This window comes from Populus euphratica, unplaced genomic scaffold, assembly GCF_000495115.2.
Source record: "Populus euphratica unplaced genomic scaffold, PopEup_1.0 scaffold172.1, whole genome shotgun sequence".
Classification (NCBI taxonomy): Eukaryota; Viridiplantae; Streptophyta; class Magnoliopsida; order Malpighiales; family Salicaceae; genus Populus; species Populus euphratica.
In genome coordinates this window covers 671,383-687,543 of record NW_011499920.1, presented here as the reverse complement: position 1 = coordinate 687,543, position 16,161 = coordinate 671,383, and the positions used below count along the sequence as shown (strand labels likewise).

The following is a 16,161-nucleotide window of genomic DNA, read 5'->3' as shown; positions in this document are numbered from 1 at the left end:
TGTGTTGTGAATTTGGATGAGTTTATGAGACTTTCAGGTGGTGGTGGTGCAGAAGAAGATATTGCTGGAGAAGATGCAGATCGAACAGGAGGTATTGCTAGTGGCAATAGGTGGCCAAGACAAGAAACACTTGCCCTTTTGCAAATTAGGTCTGAAATGGATGCTGCTTTTCGTGATGCCACCTTAAAGGGTCCTCTATGGGAGGATGTTTCAAGGTAAATGATAGTGATAATGATAACAACAACCCTTTTTGCATTTTTTCTCCAAAAAAATAATATTTTTATACCATTTTTGTCTTAGATCTCCATTTCTCTTTAATTCTGTAAACAGAAGAAGCACATGGCTTCTTCCATCTCTTTCCATCACGATTCACGAGTTAGCTTGGCATCTTTATTTAAAAAACGAGAAAAAAAAATTATAGGCTGCATGAATTCTAGCCAATTGGCTTATAACCCATCACTTGCTTTCCCTTTCTTATCAATCTCAATGGAAGAAAAATTGAAAATCCCAAGAGGAATATGATAAAGATCGATTCTTTTTCTTTTGCAATTTCTCATTTTTGATTTTACTATTAAAACCAGCAGCTTTTTTTTTTTTTTTAAAGTTTTATCTCTCTCTGCACCTATAAGGATTAGATAATTGGTATGGGAAGTGGAGAGGAAGTCAGTGGGCCTATAGCTATGAAAGTGAGTGAGTGAGAGAGAGGGCATCATCTTCTTGTTTATTAAATTTAAATTAAGGTCAGAATTTGGATTGCATAAGCAGAGAAAGGGTTTATTTTGTATGATTGGATCATTGGCAAAAATTAATTTTCCTTCTTTTTTTTTTATCATTGAAAAGTACTCTGGTACTACTTGTGGTAATAAAGTTGAAATATGATGGAACAGGAAGCTAGCAGAGATGGGATACAAGAGAAGTGCCAAGAAATGCAAAGAAAAGTTTGAGAACGTGCACAAGTATTACAAAAGAACAAAGGACGGTAGAGCTGGTCGTCAAGATGGGAAAAGCTATAGGTTTTTTAGCCAGCTTGAAGCTTTGCAGAATACTGGTGGTGGTGGTGTTTCTGCTAGCATCAGCAATGTGTCAGGTGTTGCTCCTCAGCTGATTGGCACTGCAACAACAAGCAGCCTAGATGTTGCTCCTGTTTCTGTTGGGATTCCTATGCCTATAAGAACTCCTCCACCTTCTTCTCAGGTGCCTCAACCAGCTTCAAATATTGGTTCCATGTTTCCTCCTGATTTGGGGGCAACAGTGGCGCCTACAGCTGCTGCAGGTGCCCCGGTTGGAATCAGCTTCTCGTCGAATGAGTCTTCTTCTTCTCAAAGTTCTGAGGATGACGACGACGACGAGGATGAAGGTCTATTAGGAGGACAAACATCAGCCATGGGTGCTGGTACAAGTCGAAAACGTAAAAGGGCATCATTATCATCGTCGAAAGGAGAAACACATCGTATGATGGAGTTTTTTGAGGGGCTAATGAAGCAGGTTATGCAAAAGCAAGAGGCAATGCAACAGAGATTTTTGGAGGCGATTGAGAAGAGGGAACAAGATAGGATGATAAGGGATGAAGCTTGGAAAAGACAAGAAATGGCTAGATGGAGTCGTGAACATGAGATTATGGCTGAAGAACGGTCTACTTCGGCTAGTCGAAATGCAGCTATTGTTGTCTTTCTACAGAAAATTACTGGCCAAACTATTCATTTGCCTACGCCTGTATCAATTGCTCCTCCAGTTTCACAACCACCACCACCAACACAGCCACAACAGGTTCAAATAGCGCCATTGGTCACTGTCTCAACACAACCACCACTGCAACCGCAACCCATGCCACTGTCACAAGTAACACCACAACAAAATAAGCAACTACCCCAACAGCAACATCACCAACAACAGCAGCACCAACAAGTTCATCATCAACACCAAACACCATCCATTTCTTCAGATATAGTAATGGCGGTCCCAGAACAACAAATAGCACCACTGGAACTTGGAAGTGGTGGGAGCGAACCACCATCATCAAGATGGCCAAAGCCAGAAGTTCTTGCACTTATAAAGTTGAGAAGTGGGCTTGAAACTAGATACCAAGAAGCTGGGCCTAAGGGACCACTTTGGGAAGAAATCTCAGCAGGGATGCTAAGGTTGGGCTATAAAAGAAGTTCCAAAAGATGCAAAGAGAAATGGGAGAATATCAATAAGTATTTCAAGAAAGTTAAAGAAAGTAACAAGAAACGGCCAGAAGATGCCAAGACTTGCCCTTATTTTCATGAACTCGATGCGCTTTATAGGAAAAAGATACTTGGCAGCAGTAGTGGTGGCGCTGGAAGCACCTCCAGTAGTGGCTTTGACAGCCAAAATAGGCCACAAAAACAGCAGCATCAGCATCAAGAGAGCTTAGAATTGGATCCAATGCCACCTCCAATGCAGCAGGCAGCGCCACAACAGACACAAGCCACAGAATCACAAAACAAAAATGGGGCTGGTGTTGATGTTCAAGCAAGCAACACAGTTTTAGCAGGAAGTCCCTTTGGAGAAGGAAATGAAGGAGCAGAAAAGAAGGTAAACCTTAGTTTTGTTCAACAAAAAAAACAGGAAAAAAGAAAAGAAAAGAAACGAACTTATAGTGTTGAAGTAATCAATGCTCAGTTATTTGATGCCTAAACCTTAGTTTTGTTCAACAAAAAAAAAAAAAAAAAGAAAGAAAGAAAAGAAACAAAACGAACTTACAGTGTTATATAGTCATATTGCCTGAAGTAATCAATGCTCAGTTATTTGATGCCTACTGATTCTTTCTTTCATATTGAAGCCAGAAGACATCGTGAAGGAGCTGATAAAACAGCAGGGGACTCAACAACAACAACAACAACAGTTAATGAGCAACAACAACAACAACAACAACAACAGTTAATGGTGGATGACTATGATAAGATGGAGGAAGGTGACTGCGAAAACGTAAATGAAGATGAATATGATGAGGAAGACGACGGCGACGAAGATGACGAAGAAGATGAGGCATTACAAGAGGAGAGGAAAATGGCATACAAGATAGAGTTTCAAAGGCAGAACACAAGTAATGCCACCAATGGAGGAGGGTCTGGGGCACCCTCCTTTTTGGCCATGGTTCAATAGTACCATTGTCAATATCCTCAGATCCCAAAATGTACCATATGTGTGCAGAAGCTCAAATCAAACAAAAGTTATCTAACAAAAATATTTGAGTTCAAAGCCTGACAACCTTAAAAACTCTTCCTTTTTGTTTCCTTCCCTCCCTTTAATTCCATTTCCCTTCACCCCATAAAATCTTTTCTCATCCTGTCCCTTTCCTTACCCTTTTCTTCTATCCTTCTTCACCATAGTAGCTTTGTTACGATGAAATGTCATTTTGCATGGCAATCATCGCCACTATTTGTATCACTTTTTCTTTCAATTTATTGATTTGTTGTTGAATAAAGCACCTGTTTGTTCAAGACAAGACAGGAGGATTGATCAAGGAATTAAGACCAAAATAAGCTTTCCTAGCCTATCAGGCTAGCTAGTAGCCAGCCAGCAAAGCTTAGTCGTTTATTCATGTCAACATCATCAAAGAGATCATCAGACCGAAGACAGCAGCTAGCAAAGAAGCAACCCAGAAGAAGAAGATGTGGAGTGATAGCAAGAAATTATACAAGTTAATTAGAGCAATTAATATGCATGCTGGTAATTTGTGATCGTATAATCATTAGAAGAGGCTAGCTGATCTTGTTAATTAATTAATTTTAATATTTCTCTTTGATTCATAAGCATTGCTTAAGTACTTTCTCTTGCTTTGCATGAGCTTAATGACCAATCTTGGGTGGTTTTCTAGGAATTCTTCCATCTTTATTTGCAATGCAATCAAACTCGTTTTTTTTTTTCCTTTTAATTCTGCATTCTTGCAGTGATTAATTACAATAATTATTCTCTGCTTGCTTATATTAATCCATATTAAATTTTTCAAGAAGATAATATTTATTACTCTCCTTAAATAATTTTTGAGTTAATTTAGTAATGAAGTGGATGACTAATCAAACTTCTAAGATCAAATTCCATTAGAGCATAAGTAAAGCCAATTTGATTTGGTGTTATTAATTAAGTAATAACTGTGGTTTCCTAATCTTCAAAAATTATTGTTTCTTTTTTGTCCGAGAAAATACTTAATATATTCCAAGTGTGTGTGTGTGTGTATTGGTTTAAACCCTTTTTTTTTTCAGATTTGAAAATTTTTAGAGTGCTTTAAAATAATTATCAATACTTGCTTTACTAGAGAGAAATAGATACAAGAAAAAGGAGAAAAACAAGAGTGAGAAAATAAAAAAATAAAAAACAAAAAATTCTTAGATTAGATGGAAATACTCTTAATTAATAATTATAAATACTTACTTAACAAGAGAGAAATATATACAAGAAGAAGAGAGAAATAAGAGAAAAAAATAAAAAATACATTTACATTTTTAAGATTATATAAAAATATTATTATTAATTTTATCTTCTATCTTTTCTTTAAAATGAGTTTGAATATATAAAATAAACAACATCCTAAAATTCATTGATATCAACTTTTGGTCATTAACAACCACATGTAACACGGGCAAGATATAATAAAATTTTGTGAAATTTCAAGAATAAAAATTAATAGGAATTCTCTGAAATTGGCAATTTATTTAAAGAATGGAACTTGTATTTACTGGTGGCATGCACATTGTTGTTCTCTGTGGACCTGTTGAGTAAAGCCACTGCCAAATGTTATGTCGACATATAACTAATATATAAAATAATTAATTTGTTTCGGTTGATATACAAATTAAAGCGTGTTACATGCAATAATTATTAATTTTCTTTGATTAATGTAGTAGTGGAATAACGGGTGGATAGATTTTTATTTATTTTTTTCATTTAAATGTAAAGTGTGGGAGGTTATGTTTTAAAGTGTATTTTTGTTTGGAAATGAATTAAATTTATATTAATTTTTAATATTATCATGTCAAAATAAAACGATCCAAAACATATTAAAAAGTTAATTTAAAATAAAAAATTAAAAAATAATAAAATAGTGATTCAATGCAACCAAACAAGCGTTAAGGTTTTTTTTTTGTTAAACCTAATTAGATGCAATGTATTAAAGAAATCACACCCTTAATTGGTAGTGCTGCCAATTCTTACTGCTTCGATACCAACATATAAATCTAATTAAGAAGAATTCAGATTTAATTAATATAGATAATACATCTCTCTTGTTTAGTGTTAATTTAATTTATAGGATTTTATAGTATTTTTAATGAAGGGGGATGTGAGATGTAAGTGGAAAGAATAATTAAGAAAGTCTATTGTACATATATTAATGGAAAAATAAATAAATAAATAAATATTACACTATCATGGTCTGGGGACAAACAACATCATTGACACATACAAACATTATTCTATTACAAACAAAATAATGTATTTCCAATCAAAACAGTTGTCGATAGATGGATTATTTTTCTTTAAAAAATAAATAAATAAATATCCAAAACCTGATCAGCACAGATTAAGCAAGAAACTGTCTGCCTCGAACACTTTCTTCCTGTAGGGTAGAAATGAAGTTAGGAATCTGAATTTCAGTGGTCCAATTTAACTGATGATGGCAAGCACAGCGAGCTATAGTTTATCCTTTAATTACTATCTGACAGAGAAAGAACTCGTTTCTTATACTAGTTTATTTTTAAAAGTTAAGATATCTACTAATCACGTTTCAATTCTCAACTAGTTTTCTTGTTTTAAATATATTGCATTTTAGATTGCATTTGAATTCTTTTAAAATGTGTTTGTCTTGAAAAGTTATTAAATTATTTTAAATTATTAAAAAATATTATTTTGATATCTTTTCAAGAAATAATCACTGATAAAAAACAATATACATCACAATACCAAACACAAAAATAACATATTTGGAAGTGTGGTTTTTAGATTCTTTTCAAATTTCCCATGAAAATTAATTAAATTTATATTTTCTTTAGTGTTTATCAATGATTTTTGATATACTCATATCAAAAATAAAAAGAATCTAGAACTTTCAAAAAATATCATTTATCATTATACAAAACATGGTAATTTATTATTAAAAAAATATTATTTTGATGAATTTTTTTAAAAAAATTACTGATAAAAAAAATATACACCACAATACCAAACACAATAATAACATTTTTGGAAATACAGTTTTTAGATGCTTTTCAAATTCCCCTTGAAAAATAATTAAATTTATGTTTTTTTTAGTGTATAGCAATGATTTTTTATATACTAATATCAAAAATAAAATAAATCTATAACTTTTAAAAAATGCCACTTATTATTATCAATTGAACTTATGCTAGTATTGAACTTATGTTAAAAACAAAAATAACAAAAATTTATTATGCTAGTATTGAACTTATGTTGGTCCTTGTAGTGATTACAGTACCTGTTGGAATATAATATATATAGTTTGAGCTAGAACTGAGATTGAAGAGAGATTAATTTGTTTTAAAAATACTAAAACTAATCAAAATGAAATAAATATTATGGTGTCGACTAAACTTCAAAATAAAAGGTAAAAAAGGGGAAATAATTAGAAAATGGAAGAGCTTCGCAGCAGTGTAATAATGGGGGATACATATCTGCATTAATTTTGACAAGAACCAAGAGCAACAGATGTGGGTAGCCATGTTGAAATTGCTGTCCCATAATTCCCCACTCACTACACATCCAACTAGCTACAACCATGGCGCTCTCTCTCTTAAATCTTACATCAAAGCATGCCCTACCCACCCATGTGCTCTCTTATTTTTCCTTCCCATCACCACATTCCCCCCACTTCTTCACCCTTTCCTTTGTAATTATTTCTTTCTTCCAATAGCCTATTTATGCCTTTTTATTTCATCAATTGCTCCCTATATTATCATTGATATGTAAATGTTGTCAATTATGTGATATTTAGTTGCGTTTCGTTAGTGTTATAGTGCATAAAAGATTAAAAAATTATATTTAGTTGAAGAAACATGGATAAAAATATAAGTTTTCAATATATATATATATATGTAGAGTTTCCCTTCTATTTCAATTCTCTTCATTTTTTTTTATCCCAAAAGAGAGTAATGATACGATATCTTAGTAATTGATTCCTTTTTTCAAAATATTTAAATGGTGAAAATCAGGTTTCCAAGATTTGAGTTATTTGACCTTGTCGATGAAGTATAACCTTGACAATTCTGATCGTCAAAAAATAGATTTGAAGAGGGGCTGAGTACTCCTTATATATTATATAAAATATTGTGAATAATTAACAAAAAAAAAAAATTGTAATGATACCAAAATCCAAGTATCCAATGATGATTCCCACAGCACATGTATATGAATTTAGGTATTCCACATTTATTTTAGTGTTGGCAGATGTAAGCAAGAAATAATAATAATAATACAAATAGGTTCAGCACATGGGAAAGAGTAGTTTGGTTGGTGTTGGCTACCAGTTGTTAGGGTTTATATATATATATATACATATACATGTTAGGGCGCAACCCAGCCTGGACTTTTCTCTTAATTAGTGTTAAATATGCATCAAACATTTTATTTTTCAGAAAGGAAGATGGGATTGGTGAGATGAAGAAGAATGGAAGGAGCATGCATTAACTATTCTTAGGGTTTTGCCAATAATGACTGAGTTAATTTCTTATTAAATTATAGGGTTAGCTTATGACTAAAGTTATTTATAATGGGCAAAGGCCATAAAAGCTCTAGCGGCAGCAATAACACCGTACGTCTTCATGATTTTCTATTTATGTTCACATATGAATTGTATATATAAGTTTTGAAATCCAATCTAGCAACTGGAATGAAAAGGGATTTTGAATTATTGGGCCAACTTTTTTTATTAAAATAAAAGTGTTTTTTTCTTGTAGTATTGATTTAATTAGGTTTGGATTAAATTGGTTGATCAACCAAAATTATTATAAATTTTATTTTTAGCTGATTGAATTAGAAATATACTCCACCAACTAAGGTTTTGAATCCTGAATTTTTTGATCGATCGACATGACAAACCTAAAGTTTAACAACTATGTTTTTTTGTAACCATCTAGATGGTGGCCAAGTGATAAATACTTGAAATTAAGGGGTTTGTTTCTTTTGTAATCTCAGGTTCGAGTTATTAATTGCTCATATGATGGTCACTGGAGACTTACATGGTCGTTAATTTCAGAACCCGTAGAATTAGCCATGATATGCGTAAACTGACCCGAACACTGAATTTCAGGACCCGTAGAATTAGTCATGGTATGCGTAAACTGACCCGAACACCACGTTATCTTTTGTTTCCAATCGTCATAATTGAGTTGGACGCCGTTATCACATAATAATGAAGAACGAGTTATAACGGGCTAGCTGCAGCTGTCGGGAGCCTACATGAAAGCACCCACGCCCACAAAGACATTATTTTTTTTCACTTTTCCAGTGTTGTAAAGATTATTATTATTGGCCGAAGTTTATTCAATGATGAATTCAATTCAAATCAGTACCATGAATTCAGTTTGCAGGCCGATTTAAAACAAGATATTCGTTAGTTCAATTAATTAAATTATGCAGAGAGAGTGCACTTTTTACCTGTGGATTCCACGCTTGCTCTTTTGTTCCCTGCCTATGGTGAATCTTATTAAACTCGCCTGATGTACCGGTCAACCTCATAAGTTTGTTGGTCTAAAATTTGATTTTTGCAAGGTTTTATATTAAATTGGATCTTAATTTCTTATTCTTTATTATCTTAATTATTTCTAAAAAAAATTAAAATAATATTATTTTAAATTAATAAGCTTGGTTCACCTAACTCGTAACTTAGATGGTAGACTGAATTATGAGTTGGAATGGATTTTATAACTATAGCATATGTTTGGTTAGCTGGTGGATATCGACACCCGACAATTGATGGTAACACTCGCAATTGTTGATAGCATTAATTTACGAAATGAAATCTAGCATTTTGGATACTTTCTTAAGACATGAAATCCATCCGCTTATCCAAGCAAGGAATCTCTTTCTTGGGTCACACTCTTTTGAATCGAGTGATGTAATCCCAAACAGCTTTCTTCAAAGGCTTTCGCATGGGTAGAGATTGGACCCAAAGGGCAGTGCCCTATTTCTTCAAATTGGTGACGCAGGCCTGTCAGATCCCACAATGATTGTAAATAAATAAAATTCAAGCCTCAATCCGCCGGTTACATCACTTGTTCTTGGAAGAGAGGACAGTCCCTCCCACGCAAAAAATTAGAGAGACAACCAGCTCAATCAGCCGCAAAATGGAGCAAGCGAGCGTCTTTTTGTCACATTGAAGAATGGGTTGGTTTTACAAGCAAGCTCTGCAAAAACCCTCATCAGGTTTCTAATCATGTCAACCCACGAAGCCCGGAGACCGTGCCATCACCTAAATTCGATGCCTGGCATTCACAGATGCCAATTTCCGGTCTGAGGATATCAATTCTGATTTCAACAAGGCTGATGATGAGCAGAGCTGCACTTGCAGGAACATTTTGTACTCACCCATGGCATCTGTCATTTAATGATTCCCATCACTGCATTCACCATTTTCCAGGCAAAGAGGACACCGTGATTTGACCAGAGGTGGGGTGGACGTGAGCCGCTTTACGAAGACGAGGACACCGATTCAGTCAGGCAGATTCTCAATTTTTTTTTAAAAAAAAAATAGCACAATTATCAGAAAGATTAAGCGCAACCTTCAAAAGAAAAATCTCAAGTTGATCAAATAAAATACGTGGATATTTTGTTCAATTAAATACACGCTACTAGCACAACACTGGAGAAAAAAAAACTCTTTATAGCTGCTTTCCTTTCCTTTAGTGTGACAATTTGCAAACAAAAACTCAAGATTCTCGCCTTTAATAACTTCGTAAATAACTTTCAAGGATAAAGGACCACCCTTTCATTATGCGAGACTGAAACTCAGACCTCTACCTAAACTAAAGCCAAACAGTAGATTACAGGACATCTGACATATAACTAAGAGGGTTTTATTGCTGACCGTTTGCATCCATCTCTCTGAGTGATCAAGTTCACTTCACGGCCAGGTTCCACGATTAGGATGGGAGCTATAAACACGTAAATGGCAAAGGGTATAATTAAATGAAGGCCTGAAGGAGAAACTTTCATTGCCTCAGCTTCAACAAAACATGTTTCAAGACCCATGAAAGAACATTCCAAAATTGAGATTCTATAGAGAATGGAAGGAGTGATCCTAAAGGTTAGAAGTGCCTCAATCCAATTCCTGCTTGCTCTTACTTTTCATTTTTGCCTTAAACCTTGACTTCACCATTAGTATCTCTACTGTGTTTAGGAAGTTCCCGACTGCCATAAAGACCAAAAGGGCACCACAGAAAATAACCTGCCAGAACCGGATTCTGTCACCAAATTGAATGCTGCAAATTTGTACGGATGTAGATTGCTGGATCTTAAAATGGGGGAAAGAAAGTTATAAAAGCATACCTGCCACTCGGAGGTGACCCCCTTGTATGCAGTCCTGAGCAGCTGTAGTCCAACATATGCCTCAAAACCCTATATCAAGTCCAGAAGCACATACAATTATTCAGGTCAAAACTCAATTCCAGAAGCACTACAATATAATCAGGTTGAACTCAGGCCATCATGCTTACTTCAACAATTCAAATGTCAAAATTTCTAGTAGTAGATCACAATAATTGCATTATCATTTGAAAAACCTAATGCTTCTTCAATTTCCTTCAAACAAATGTACAGCTGAAAAGGAAGCCTGTTGATGCTTTGTTAAACGAGCACAAAGCCTGCCAACCCAAATGAGGCACTCATGATTAAACTAGAATTTCCTGCCTATTGTGAAACCTCAGACTTTGGTAGAAATGAAATCAATTCAACACCATTTACTCCATTCCAGGGATTGGAAAACTCTAAGCAACTGATATGAATTCCACAACCCGTTAGAACCATTAATTTCTGTATGATGGCAAATTGCACCACTAGAGCTGACCATTAAGCACATACAAAGCCGGAGCAGTTTGCTTCAGAATTGACCGTTGAGAACTTTATCCCAAAAACACCCTCCTCATCTGCTTCGCAAAGTTTTTTTTGTTTTCCTTCAACACCAATCTTGTCCCAAAGACACCTTCGGAGAAAGGGAAGATGGTCACAGCACATTAATTTTGAGTTGGTTTGCTGGTGGCTGTCATGATTTTGTTCAATTTCTTTTAGTTGCTTTCAATCTGAACACAGTTGGTTTACTCTTTAATGATAGAGGCACATCCTATATGTGGAAATCTGGATCTTCTCACAATCAAGTTGCTAGTGGTAGTTTGGATGTTAATTTCTCAAAAAGAAAAAAAAATATCTATGCATGAAAGATTCAGGCAAAATTGATTGAATGTTCACTCTTGGTTTAAGCAAACACAAGAGTGGTTCTATAGTGGTGTATCATCTGCCATGTCTATCCAAAGAGAACCCTCTTTTACATGGATCTCTGCCCAGCTCCTTGGAAACAATTTGATCCTGCATCTATGGATACAAGCAGTTCATTGTCCCCTTCCTTTCCGCTCCGGCCTTGAATGCTACTAATAAAGTCTACAGTAATGGTCCCTTGGGAGAATGGCTAGCCCATAGAATAGTTGTTTAGAATTTATACCCTGCACTTTCATCTCTAGTCTATAGCTATCATCTATTGTTGTGGAGGATTGGCAGGTAGAAGATTAGTTGCGGTTTGGTTAAGTTCAAATAATAAAATAAAATTTAGATATAAGTGGCAGGTATAAATGATGCAGGAGCAGCAACAAAGCAGAATGTCAAGTTTGTTGGGTTTCTTTTAGCTGGGTTTTTTTCCTTTTCTATTTCGGTTATCTGTTATTTTATTAGGATTTATTTGAACAGCTCGGATTAAGTTATTTTTAAGGCTTGTATTTCTTTTTATAAGGGTTTGCATAACCATTTAAGGGCTACCACTGTTGTAAGGAATTATAACTATTTGTACTTGAGATTTTATAAGAAAGAGTTATTTCTTTTCCAGGCCATATAGACCGGTAGACCAGCCATAGCCATAGGCTGTGTTGGATCTCTTTCACTCACTTTAATCACATCAATAAATGAGAGAGATAAGACAGAAAATGATGGTTGGGAAGAGGGCAAGTTGGGTAAATGATGTATTTCGAGTACCTCAATTCAAATGAATACCACAATTTTAAAACAAATTTCAAATCCAAGAATTCAATTAGAGAATCAATTAATTCAATCCACTTAAAGCATTGAAATCAATTCTAGTTTCTAGTTTCTAGTTTGGAATTGATTCCAAACAAGTGGTTCATTATGCTCCTTAGTCTACTTCATTCGAGTAGCATGTCTAAACATCAAACTCAATTTCACAGCAAAAGAACATGAATTTCTTAGCCCACCAAAATAATTTAGTGAAAACTACAGCCTTTGTCAACCAGGCTGGAATGAGTTCATGTTTGTAACGCAATATTCAATTGCTATCAGATTAATACTTTGCTTCATTTGTTCAAACCATACAAAGTATATACAAAATTAGGTCTAAGCTTATGATTAGTAGAAAGATGCAAAGAGCAGGCCTGTTCCATCTGTATATGAGAACACCAGTTAAGAGGTAGCATAAATACCTGCAGAATGAATAGTATAGGACACAACAGCCACAACTGCCCATCCACACCAGCTGTTTCTCCCCACACAACATCCATTCGCTTAGCCTAAAACAACAATTAAACAAAAAAGGATTGAAAATATGATGTGCTAATTAATATGCATCTGAAGTAGAGACAGTTCCTATCCTGCAAAACAGACCAGTAGACAAGCTTCACCAAACCACAAGCCTCACAAGAATTAAGATGGAAACAGACCACACCAAAAGTAGAGCATAAAGTGATGATTTGCAGGGCATACAAGTGATTTCAAGATGATACCTTTCCCAAAGCAATACGGGTATAGAGTCTCTGGCGTTGATATCTATTTTGCAAAAGCATTGCAACTCCTTGCATCATAGCCCATTGCAAGAACAGTTGTACCCCTCTCTGAGCAAGATTCAAGGAATTGTTAGCAAATACAAACAGACAACGCATTTAGAATCTAATGGAAAAATAGTAACCTGCTTCTGAGCACAATTTGGTTGACCTTTAATCTCCCATGTGAGACTAACAACGGCCATAATCATAGCACAATAGTGATGGTTGATCCACCTGCAAAAACATATTACCTACTTTGATGAGATATTCTTGTGCCAATCCAGGGGACATCAATAACTAAGGAAACTGGCATTTCCATGCATGATGATGAACATCATACTTTTGTGAATGCTCTAAGAGCAGAATAAGCCTTATGTGAGAGCAAGACTATTAAAGTGCTTGTGACTCTAAGTTGTAAACCCACTTGAGATTCTCCTGCCACGACCACACCTAGGGAATGGTTTTTAAACTAAGCTGTGCTCCATGGTTTTTAAACTAAGCTGCATTCCATGGTTAAGAAACCTACCAAACAAGAAAATTTTAAGGTTTCCAACTTTTTTTTTTCCACGTTCCATATGATTTCATCATGTTCCAAACATATTTCTAAGAGGGTGATGAAAGGAGAGTCTATAAATGATTAGTTTCTAGAGCTGAACACAAAACTGAGCTATTGTGCCAGGTAAAAATATCATTTTCAGTTGTTAGAAGTTCAGCCTATTTCTTAAGGTGAAAGGCCTTTTAAACCCTTTTTAGGCTAACAATGAGCCTAGAAGGACAGCTTCATATGACAACAGTCTTTCTGCTAGGAAGAGTGGTGGTTTTATGCAACAGTCATATACTACCATCAATCCAACATCCTTCTTCACAAGCTTTATGGTTCGGTCTTTTGTTTCTACTGCTCAAAAGTTATAATTTCACAAAATGACATGTTGTTCAAAAACAGAACATTAGTTCATAACTATCAACTGTATATGGAGTACCCGCTAATTAGGAACAAGTACCAAGCACCATGAACCACTATGCTTTGCTACTCAAGTCCCTAAGCAAAAAATAGTATGGTTTATGACTAAAACATCAATTCCACTGTAATAGTGCTGAGTGCACCCTATGATTCTATCCACTGAGTTATTGATGAGTTGCAGACAAAAGGAGAACAATAACCTCATGGCTGGAAGAATGTGGCAGATCGCCCAACAAAGCAGGCTTAGGATTCATGTTGTGAGAAAATAGGTAGAGTTATTAGCTACATCTAATGAATGTAGCCGTTTCTTTTACAATCATGGAATTTGTGAAACTCAAAAATGTGGAAAGCATGAATGAAAGATTGTTGATAATGACAAATGGTGAACCTAGAAATTACTAGAAGTTAAGATTGTGGAACTAATACCACCTTAGGGCCATAAATAAATACACAGGAAGAACATGAAAGTATATACACTTCACTAAGTGAATCAAGTTAAGATTCATCAGCAGACCTGCTAGAAAGCAATGGTTAGTGGTTGCAAACAAGAAGTCTGCTTGATCAAGTTGTATGTCTTCACCCACTAAATTCTAACTGCTTTAGACGCATCGAATTATTAGCATTTACCATGCAGAACACTATAAAGAGCACACAAAGCTCAGACAACATATTAAAGCACAGAAAAGCCAGAATTGCAATTACCATGACCGAATATCGCTTCCATTGGCTCTCAATATATTCTCTCTCAAAGTCAATCCAGTGTAGAGAAACAATAGCCACGCCTATCAAAGCACAAGCCAAAAATGTAAAAACCTGATCTTGCACGAAATAAGAAAATATCAACAAAATTTCTCAATTCGTAAAAAATCCAACGAATTACCTGATACAATTGAACTGGAAACGTAGGCAAGCACCCATTCCAGACCCAAGACCTCAAACAAAGCAAAACCGATGGGAAAAACAGAAACAAAAGTGCAGTCCTATCCTGCTCCCGGAGAAACACAACACTGTAAGTTTTCAACAAAATTTTAAAAGAGATAGAATTAAAACAAAATAAAGCATACCCTGTAACTGTTATACTCCTCTTTAACCTTGAACTGCACATCTTTACGAGAAGCACGCACATTAATCGGTCCCAAAAACATTTTTAGAAAACGCCCTGCACGCAAATATCAACAACATACCTCATTAAACTCCAGATAATTTATTTGGTTTTTCCATTAATCAATTAAGAATAGTCCAACAATAATAATAGTAGTAAAAGAATTACATCTTGAGGAAAAAAAAGACCTTGAGACTTTGAAGGAAGAAAAGAAGAAGCTTCTCCATCAGCTATAATACATCTTGCTTTCTGTAAATCTTCTTCAAGCTAAACAAAACAACACAAAATCAATCAATCAATCAGAAGAGCAAAAGAGATCCAATCTACACAACAACAGAGCAAATATTAAATCTAATTAACTACCTTGGCAGCTAATTTAGGAGCGATGTGATTGTTTCGGTGAAGGAGAGAACTGCAACGCCGAATAGAAGACTCAAGAGAGAGAGCTTTTTGGCGAACAGATAGTTCGTCGTGTGTAGATTTAGCAATTAAAGAAGCAGCGGTTTCTTGCAACTCCTTCGCTTGTTCCACCACTCGACCTACCTCTTCCTCCACCGTGTCCTCCGCCGCAGCTGCCATTAATCGGTGTGGCTTTCTGCTTCTTCTACTTTAATTTTTCCTGGTTTGCGTGATTTTGGCTCTTTTTTCTCTCTCTTGTATGATAAAGTCACGTGACGAGTGAAGATATCCTCGTCTTTTTGGAAACGGAAAAAAAATATATAATAATCCTCTGCATGCATAATTTTATTTATCAGGTTATACCTGGTCAATACAGAATATTGAGAATTTAAATTTAATTTAGATGGAGATTTTATTTAAATTAAATGATATATTAATTTTATAAAACTCCGTCCATCTTAATAGTTTTAATGATTCATTTAATTTGACTAAACCTGATTTAATCAAGATATTAACTTGGGTTGATTTAGTGATTGGTTAATTAATTTAATGACTCAAAGCAATTATTTTATGGTCTGAGCAAACTACAATTGAGTCCTCTAACAATTATAAAAGTTTTGATTATGGGTCTACTTGTTAAAGTTTGAATCATAGAGACGAGAGAAAAGAAATCAACATCTTTAATTCGC

General features: G+C 34.9%; 2 protein-coding genes across 9 annotated transcripts in view; one reads left to right on the top strand and one right to left on the bottom strand.

Annotated features, from left to right (window-relative positions):
• LOC105135069 (trihelix transcription factor GTL1-like) overlaps positions 1-3,921 on the top strand; it is a 4,837-nt gene extending 916 nt beyond the window's left edge. The window contains exons 2-5 of one of the 7 annotated variants that reach the window (XM_011039761.1): positions 9-215; positions 888-2,556; positions 2,804-2,865; positions 2,898-3,921. In XM_011039761.1, the coding sequence (XP_011038063.1) occupies positions 9-215; positions 888-2,556; positions 2,804-2,865; positions 2,898-3,126 (2,167 nt within the window). In that variant the 3' untranslated portion in view covers positions 3,127-3,921. The other 6 variants (XM_011039754.1, XM_011039759.1, XM_011039755.1 and 3 more) reach the window with 6 other exon arrangements.
• A 5,850-nt stretch (positions 3,922-9,771) lies between these two features.
• Positions 9,772-15,788, bottom strand: LOC105135067 (transmembrane protein 120 homolog). Of its 2 annotated transcripts, XM_011039752.1 has the most exons (10): positions 15,437-15,786; positions 15,262-15,340; positions 15,036-15,130; positions 14,852-14,956; positions 14,674-14,753; positions 13,154-13,244; positions 12,972-13,079; positions 12,672-12,758; positions 10,522-10,590; positions 9,772-10,420 (listed from the first exon to the last, which is right to left on the bottom strand). In XM_011039752.1, the coding sequence occupies exons 1-10, from the start codon at positions 15,650-15,652 to the stop codon at positions 10,292-10,294; spliced, it is 1,059 nt and encodes a 352-aa protein (XP_011038054.1). In that variant the 5' UTR covers positions 15,653-15,786; the 3' UTR covers positions 9,772-10,291. The 2 variants fall into 2 exon arrangements, with proteins under 2 accessions (XP_011038054.1, XP_011038055.1); XM_011039753.1 differs by lacking the exons at positions 9,772-10,420; positions 10,522-10,590 and adding an exon at positions 10,646-10,835 and having other exon boundaries at positions 15,437-15,788.
• Between the last annotated feature and the right edge of the window lie 373 nt (positions 15,789-16,161).

What these genes read in the sequence shown, in the direction of transcription:
- LOC105135067 (XM_011039752.1), bottom strand. Translation starts at nt 15,652, where the DNA reads ATGGCAGCTGCGGCGGAGGACACGGTGGAGGAAGAGGTAGGTCGAGTG. An exon ending in CTCCTAAATTAGCTGCCAAG is followed by an intron (nt 15,341 to 15,436) that starts GTAGTTAATTAG and finishes TGTTTTGTTTAG; the next exon opens with CTTGAAGAAGATTTACAGAA. An exon ending in CTATACTATTCATTCTGCAG is followed by an intron (nt 10,591 to 12,671) that starts GTATTTATGCTA and finishes GACTTGATATAG; the next exon opens with GGTTTTGAGGCATATGTTGG.